Source organism: Sinocyclocheilus anshuiensis, unplaced genomic scaffold (assembly GCF_001515605.1).
Source record: "Sinocyclocheilus anshuiensis isolate Anshui unplaced genomic scaffold, SAMN03320099.WGS_v1.1 scaffold234, whole genome shotgun sequence".
In the NCBI taxonomy this organism is placed as follows: Eukaryota; Metazoa; Chordata; class Actinopteri; order Cypriniformes; family Cyprinidae; genus Sinocyclocheilus; species Sinocyclocheilus anshuiensis.
Window position 1 is genome coordinate 1,727,443 of NW_015544165.1, and position 7,986 is coordinate 1,735,428.

The 7,986-nt window shown below is 41.9% G+C and overlaps 1 protein-coding gene across 5 annotated transcripts in view; it reads right to left on the reverse strand.

Moving 5' to 3' along the window:
• Nucleotides 1-7,986, reverse strand: part of LOC107695802 (histone-lysine N-methyltransferase 2D-like) — a 40,238-nt gene that overhangs the window by 16,007 nt on the left and 16,245 nt on the right. For 4 of the 5 annotated variants that reach the window (XM_016495853.1, XM_016495854.1, XM_016495851.1 and 1 more), the window contains exons 14-32: nt 6,636-6,749; nt 6,429-6,533; nt 6,160-6,341; nt 5,910-6,074; nt 5,376-5,485; nt 5,200-5,241; nt 4,938-5,108; nt 4,555-4,743; nt 4,343-4,459; nt 3,602-3,865; nt 3,430-3,513; nt 3,257-3,343; nt 3,009-3,170; nt 2,820-2,904; nt 2,486-2,724; nt 2,293-2,366; nt 2,141-2,191; nt 447-2,051; nt 170-337 (exon numbers count right to left, since the gene is read on the reverse strand). In XM_016495853.1, the coding sequence (XP_016351339.1) occupies nt 170-337; nt 447-2,051; nt 2,141-2,191; nt 2,293-2,366; nt 2,486-2,724; nt 2,820-2,904; nt 3,009-3,170; nt 3,257-3,343; nt 3,430-3,513; nt 3,602-3,865; nt 4,343-4,459; nt 4,555-4,743; nt 4,938-5,108; nt 5,200-5,241; nt 5,376-5,485; nt 5,910-6,074; nt 6,160-6,341; nt 6,429-6,533; nt 6,636-6,749 (4,014 nt within the window). The remainder of the gene's footprint in view (nt 1-169; nt 338-446; nt 2,052-2,140; nt 2,192-2,292; nt 2,367-2,485; nt 2,725-2,819; nt 2,905-3,008; nt 3,171-3,256; nt 3,344-3,429; nt 3,514-3,601; nt 3,866-4,342; nt 4,460-4,554; nt 4,744-4,937; nt 5,109-5,199; nt 5,242-5,375; nt 5,486-5,909; nt 6,075-6,159; nt 6,342-6,428; nt 6,534-6,635; nt 6,750-7,986) is intronic. The other variant, XM_016495855.1, reaches the window with a different exon arrangement.

The following is a 7,986-nucleotide window of genomic DNA, read 5'->3' on the forward strand; positions in this document are numbered from 1 at the left end:
TAATATTTTACTTGATAATAATATTAACTAATGCCGATATATCACAAAAATTTGGACCGAATTGTGCAGCCCTTTAAAAGCACAGCAACCAATCTTTTTTTCAAATCAAATCGTGCAGCCCAGATTCAGATTCAGTACATCACATTCAATATTAATTCATCATCAATACCTGAGGGTAAGGAGGTGGTGCTCGCTGGCTTTTGTCTTGCTGAAAGGCCGGCATTTCCCCGCCTGGCCAACTCGGAGCAGGATTACCCACCACGGGTGCTTCCTTCTCTTGGCGAAGTGAGTTTCTCTGCATTTTTTGTCTTATCAAAAACTCTCTCAATCGTTGCCTCTGTGGTCCACAAAACAAAAGTAACAAAACATTAACAAAAGTAAAATTAAAACCTACCTCAATCTACCCAAAACTTTTTAAATTTACACATCTACAGTGTCTACTTTACCTGTCTGTGCTTTTCTAACTCTGATGGACTAAGGTTCATGAGAGCTGGATCCTGTCCAGCCGACAGGTCTGACATATCCTGCACCCCTGGCAAGTTGGGTAAATGTGGAGCATCTGTTGCCCTCACAGCTGTATCTTGGTTTCCAGGTGGAAGTGCTATTCTCGAGTTAAATTCAGCACCCACTGGTTGTGTCTGGGACTGTGGCTGTGGGAGGTGGACCTGAGCTTGCTGAGGAGTCATCATCTGCTGCTGGCCAACTACTTGTTGCTGGCCCATTTGAAACCCTACACCAGGACTGCAGCTAAATGGGGGTTTTCCAGAGAGCGGATCGGCTACTGAGGGTGAGCAGGGGGGTTGCTGGCTAGAATGAGGTGAACCTCTAAAGGGGGAGTTACCTTCTGGTGCTACAGAAGATGGGCGGGGGGGTTTATGCAATGAAGCGAAGGAATCTCTGGACTGAGGTCGTGAAGGTGGACGGGAGTAAGGGTCAGGTGACTGGAAGCGTGGAGTGGCTGGTGACTGCACAGAAAGCACATCATTGGAAATGGTTCCTGGTGTGAGAGGCGATTGAGAACTGCCTTGCGATTGAGGGCTGGAAGGTAATCTTGAATATGTTTCTTGCTGAGGCGCAGGAAGTCTCTGGGGTAGAGGAGAAGATCCGTCACCTGATTGAGGTCGCGGTGTGAGAGGAGGCTGGGAGTAAGGGTCAGAGAACGTAGAGGGAGATTGGCGGTAGCTCTCAGGAGGATGATTAGGAGAGGCACCTGAAGGGTGTGAAACAGACAACCCACCTGCATCCCCCTGATGCATACGAGGGGTCATGGGGGCTTTGAATAACCCATCTCCAGAGTCCAAACTAGCAGGAGAACCAGAGCTTAGGTCTTGCCGGCCAAAAGAAGAGCGTGGAGATGGGGCATTAATTTCTGCCCTATTTGGGCCCACCCCAGCAGGTGAAGAAGGTATTACAGACGGTGATGGAGACGAAACATGATCTTGTCGGCTAGCTCCATGCTGGCCACGGTAAGGGTCACCACAATGGGTTGTATGAGGCGGTGAGAACATCTGCGAGTCTCCAGGCCCACCAGTCCTAGGTCGAGGACTCTCAGGTGGACCTAAGGCCTCCTGAGAGGGCTGCTGAGGTTTGGGGATCTGCTGTTGTGGTTTAAAAAATGGGTCAACCTGCTGGGCCCTGCGAGGAGTCCCTGGTTGCATGTCAAGGGAGCCAAAGCTGGCTGGCCGTCCCTGAGTAGCACCCTGTGGGCCAGGCATAGGATATCCTGAGGAAGAGGCTGACAAGGGGCTGGAAGAAGGCTGTGAGTATGGGGTGGATGGCTGAGACTGAAAGTGCGGAGACTGAGAGGCAAGTTTAGAAAATGGGTCTGTCTGCGCATAAGCTGAGCAAGGAGTCTTGAGGGGTCCATCAGAAAAAAAGGCTGAAGATGCAGAGTCAGGAGCAAGAGGGTAAGGACTCTCAGCAGAGCTCGGCTGGGAGGGAGTGGATACGGAGCCTGATGGTGGGGGAATTTGGAGGTGCAGATTAGGGCGCTCGCCTTTAATACGGCCAGGCTCAGTTTTGATAGGGCGACATACTTGACTTTCAGCCTGCTGTTGATTAGAATAAAGACAAATGTTTACAATTACATAGCAAACACATCAAATGATTATACAGTGCATTTGAAGAGAAGGCCACTTACCTTCTGTGCCTTGTTTATTCTCTGAGCAGCCCTATTATCTTTGGCCTTTTGCTGAATGAATAATGGAAGAATAGTAAACAACAGAAAACTGTTAGAGAACAGAGACAGTACTATAAAATGAAGTTACACTATAGGTTCAAACTTGCACCTACCAGATAAGGAACCTTGTCTGCAGCTGATACCTTCCTCCAAATCTTCATTATTTGTTTACAGCGACTGGGCCAGTCTATGGATAGAAAAAAAATAATGAAGCGGACATTCTGAGCAGCAAAGTGATTACCAAGTTAAGGCGGAATTAACAGATGTGCCTTCTACCACACTTTTAAAAGTCAGTTTAATACTAACCAGGGTAGTCCTGTTTGAGACTTGGGAAGTTCATGTTAGCATATAGTACAGGAGAGATGGTAGATAGATTTCCCAATTCCTCATCCTTCTCCCAACGCTGCAGACTGCGCTGATTGTAGGAGAGGCCATCACCTTCCTGTTCAGTAGGAGTTGGAGGAGTGGAAGGGGTGGCTGGAGTGGATGGTGTTGCCCATGGGCTTTCCTCATCCTGGTCTGGACTGAAAAGACCACCTCGATCACTGAAGATTAGACAAATAAACAAAAAAATACATATAAAGGAGGTGAAATTCATTAGGGGACAAAAGGGAGAAGATTGAGCAAATCTACGGCTTACCGTATGTCAAAAAAGGGGGACTGGGAGAGACCAGAAAAAGAGTCCATCATACCAGTTGAGGGGAGTGCGCCAGATAAGGAAGCACCTGTAGTAAAATTATGGTGATTTTTTTTTAAGTGTAGACATGTATAAAAAAAAAATCTGAGTTTTATAACAAATCTGAGTAATAATATGAAATTCTGCCCATACCAAGAAGGTTTCTTTGAAGGCAGCTACTTTGATTTGAATCACCCTCTTGAACAGGCTTAATGCTAGGCTGCAGAGGCCCACTTGTGGCGCTTCCCTCAGTGGGTCCAAGTACTTTCTGGAAAAATTGCCGAGAGTCTTGACCTTCTAGTCCCTGAGGGAGATCTGGTGGGTGAAAGGGAGGTCTTTTGAGTAACACTACTGTTCATGACACCAGGTACCTCACTTGTTTTATTAACAAAATAAATTACCTTCATTCTTCTGTACATCAGACCCATGTGTATCTCCTGAGCTCTGATCTTTGTTGGAAAGTTGCCCACTTGCTCCTTGCCCTTCTGCTACAAAATGTTATGCAAGTTAAATATCATGTTCTGATAAAATTAATTGCCAAAATATTGAAGTACCTAGGTCTTAAAAATCCCACCTGCTCGATCTCCTGGAGGCTTGGATCCCTCACCCTCTTGCTTTAGTTCCACATGCAGACCAGTCAGCCTGGTTGTGGCCTCAACTGTAAGAACAAAATGAAACAAATGTTTACATGTTTGCCTGGTCAAACTTTATTATTCTCAAACACAAACGTTGATGTAGTGTCTTACCTGGTTCAGAAGCTGTATTTCTGGCACCATGCCCAGGGAGTGGAGGTTTTAGAATGCCCTGCGTATGTCTTTGGGTTGGAGGAGCAAGAAAAGCTCTCTTACTCTGATCGAGTAATGTCTTGCCAAAGAAAGCCTCCTGTAGGTATGCAGGAAACATGTCCTCCAACTTACTCTTCTTTCTGCCCCTGCGCTTCTTGGCTTGCTCACCCTCTCCCTCTGCTGTTTTTGCCTCTGGGACATCGAGAGGTATGTCAGGATGAGGTCCTAAATTTAAAAAACTGACTATTGACAGGAGTTTTACAAAGGTTTGGTGATCTCTTTGGATCTCTAGAGGATGCTGTTGGGAAAAAAGCTAAATGTATACTATACAAAAACAATATTTGCAGATGCAGTTCATATTTTCTGAGTGTTTTGATGTAATACATACAGAAATTATTTCATAAAGAAACTGAAATTTTTTTTTCCCAGTCAATCAAGGCTGACAGCCCCCAGGCAGTTGCACCCACAAACATTTATTTTAATGCAGTTGGCAAGGACATTAGGGGTTTGTGTTCACATCAGATTACATCATAGTTTGTTAGAAAACTACACCATGCTCAAAACATTCCAAGACTCAACAAAATAATATTCAGTTTGTGGTAACAAGGTTAACACACTGATCCAATAACATTTTAAAATTTAACCAACACTGGTTGCTGGTATTTGCTGGGACATTGTGAATTCCCATTTGGCCACACTTGCCTTCCTCAAGTTTCATTTCAGCTGCTTGACCTTCAGGAACACCATCACCAGAGGCAGACAGACTCCTCCTCATTCGTGTGTGACACTTTCTTTGCCGGACCATGAACCCTCCAATCCCTACAAGTGAGAACATTTTTTTTCACATTATTAACCATTTCTTTCAAAGCATGAAACACTGATAGAGCCATTAGCAAATGAAGCAGCTCAGTGACCTGGTCTGTATGGTTTACGCTTTCTCTTCTTCCCGTCTTCAGTCTCCTCTACTCCTCCTTTGAGAGTTTCACAGTCAGCCATGCCCTCTACACCTCCATCTGCCCCAGTTTCTCTGTCTACTCCTCCTTCCCTATCTGGGCTCCCAGGGGCTTCTAGCTTGGGCTCACATTCCATCGCTTCTGCACCTCCTATTACAATTTCAGTGTCTTATTATTTGCATTCTCAATTAATCAATGGCAGTGAGTCACCATACTGATTTAACACAAAGTTCCAGTAAGGTCTTTAGACATTTATAAACATTGCACCACATTTCACTTGCAACAAAGATATAAATAATTGGTCATACAGTACACAAAATAATTAAACTTGATAATAAACTGACCTTTCCCCTCATCACCATCTGCATCGCCTTCTTTCAACTCATCAATACACATGGTGCCCAGTCGGGACCGGCGCTGTCTGCGCTTGTGCAGGGGTGACATGGACATGCTTCGCAATAAAGACATGCCAGTCTCTGTTAGCCAGACTCCCTCCAGACGATAAAATTGTGGCTCTGAGCGAGTGGATGGAGAAACAGAGATTAAGTCATATAAAAATAGCTAATAGATGAAAGCCTGACAACTAATTATCAAACATACACATACCTGGTTCTTTCATTTTGAAGGCTGACATCATAGGAGACTCCACTAAGAGATAGATAAAGGGTATTATTATGGGAAACTTAACACTTTAAATTTGATTTATTTAGATTAAATTTAAATTTTGATTAAAAATGAACACTCTTGAATGTACTTGCAATCAAAAGCATCATGAAACTCACCAACAGGCCTGGGGACATATGGAGTGCAGGCTGTACAGGCAAAGCCCTCATCAGATGCTTGTTCAACCTCATCCTCAGTGTAAAGACTCTCACATACAGCATGAACCCATCTAAAAAGCAAAGAAACAAACGTATTAAGACTCTTACGCTCACCAAGGCTGCATTTTATTCAAAAACAACAAAAGCAATAATATTGTGATGTATTAGTACAATTTAAACAAACTGTTTTCTGTTTTAATATTTTAAAATATAATTTATTCATGTGATGATATGATCCTTCAGAATCAGAAATCATTCTAATATGCTGATTTGGTGCTCATGAAACGTTACTTATCATCAATGTTAAAAATAGATGTGCTGCCACTAACTAAATATTTTTGGAAACCATGACACGTTTACTTTTCTGATCAATTTAATGCATCCTTGCTGAATAAAAGTTTTTTTTTTTTTAAATCTTACTGAGCCTGAACTTTTTTTAACAGGAATGTACATACATTTTCCATTGTCCTGTTATTAATATAATGCATTCCTGACCTGTCACAGTGCTGGCACTGCAGAAGCAGCTCCTCTTCCATGAAGTTCTCACGACACACAGGACAGGTTACCAGGCTGGCACAAGGGCCGCAGTGATTGTAGTTATTTTGCCACTCACATTGGAACCCAGGGGAGCTAGCACCACACTGCATACAGCACACACACCTGAAGGGGATAAAACAATGCTTTGGTTACCACACATTCTCTTTGGGCTCATGACACATATAAATGTACGGAGGCAATGACACACCATTTGCACTTCCAGCCTCCCTTGGGCACAGTCTGTAAGGGTGGGTCCAAGCAATAAGTGTGATAGCTGACATCACAGTCATCACAAAGCAGCAAACGGGCAGGGTCTGAAGCCTTCCCACACACCTCGCACACAATGCACTCGAGACAACGCCAGCCTTTTCTCAACATCATCTTGGTGATCTAGAGAGGAGACATCCAAATAAAGAAATAATGAGTGTCTGTGTATAATGCCAGCAATCATACAGAATAGATCATTTAAAAGCTTACCTTGCTGTTCACACAGTATGGATGATAACATTGTGCACACTGAGCACAGGCTAGAAGCTGGCCCTCCACACCCTGTCCAAAACTACCACACACTACACACATGTCCTGTTATAGACATTAAAAAAAAGAGAGGAATCAAGTAACTGTCACTCATGATGCTGAATTTTATAGGAAGTCAGAGTGGAATAATGAAAGTTAAATTCATACCTGCTGCAGGACAAACTTATCAGTGTTGGAGAAAAGTACCACAGTATTTTGCATGGTGTCATCTTCCTCCTCATCTTCTTCTTTGCTAAGTCCAGTGTCCGCTGTCATGGTTTGCTGTAAATATAATATATGCATTTCATTTAAACTTGTAAAAACTTGGTTTATTTAATTGATAAGCACAGGAGGTAGTGGCTGTTTCCAGGATTTCTGGTGCACCATGTTGGGATTACCACGATTACAAGATGTCGTAGTCAGAGCTTGTATTTTCTACAAGGATGTGAAGACTTCTTAAAATTCAGCATCTTGTAATTACAGGAATTACCTTTATGTCTCATTACAAATAATAAGTATTATTTAGTATTATTTATATAATCTTATAAAGTTAATTTAATTAGCTTTTATATTTATTTTGTTAATTATATTCATTTTAGTATTATTTTTAGATTTTAATACTTGTGTGCTTTTGTCTTTTTTATTAGTTTTTTTTACAATAGTTTTTATTGTCCAAAACACGTACATGGTTTATGAGATACATACTGTTCTGTTTTGTACAGAAAGACATTTCACTACACAAAAAAAAGACAATAATTAAAAAAAGACAAACAAGATAGATAAATAAAATTTAAAAAACAATACAATGAGAATATCAAAAACAATGTATAAAAAGAACAGTATTGGATAGGATAAACAAAGACAAATGATCAACCAGCCAGCCTACTAGAAAACATATGCACAAAAACATTACCCCCACATCTCACCCAATACCTTCATTAAAGGTTCCCATATCTCCATAAACTGACTCATTCAGAGTCTTAAAAGGTTAGTTCACCCAAAAATGAAAATTAGGCTGCGTTTTACTCACCCCCGAGGCATCCTAGGTGTATATGACTTTCTTCTTTCAGACGAATCCAGTCGGAGTTATATTAAAAATTGTCTTTGATCTTTCAAGCTCTATCATTGCAGTCAGCGGGTGTTGTATTGCTTCAGTCCAAAAAAAGTTAAATAAAAAGCACCCATCCATAAAAAAAAAAAATGTGTCTCACACAGCTCCAGGGGGTGAACAAAGGCCTCCTGTAGCGAATCGATGCGTTTTTGTAAGAAAAATATCCATATTCAAAACGTAATAATCACTTAAATCAAAGTTGAATCTAGCTTGCGCTCACTGTTGTAAACTTTACTTTAGCAAAGGAAAACCAGTCTCCTTTTGGCTTATATCGAAATTTACAACAGTGAGCGCAAGCCAGATTCAACTTTCATTCAAGTGATTATTACATTTGGATATGGATATTTTTCTTACAAAAACGCATCGATTCGCTACAGGAGGCCTTTGTTCACCCCCCGGAGCCGTGTG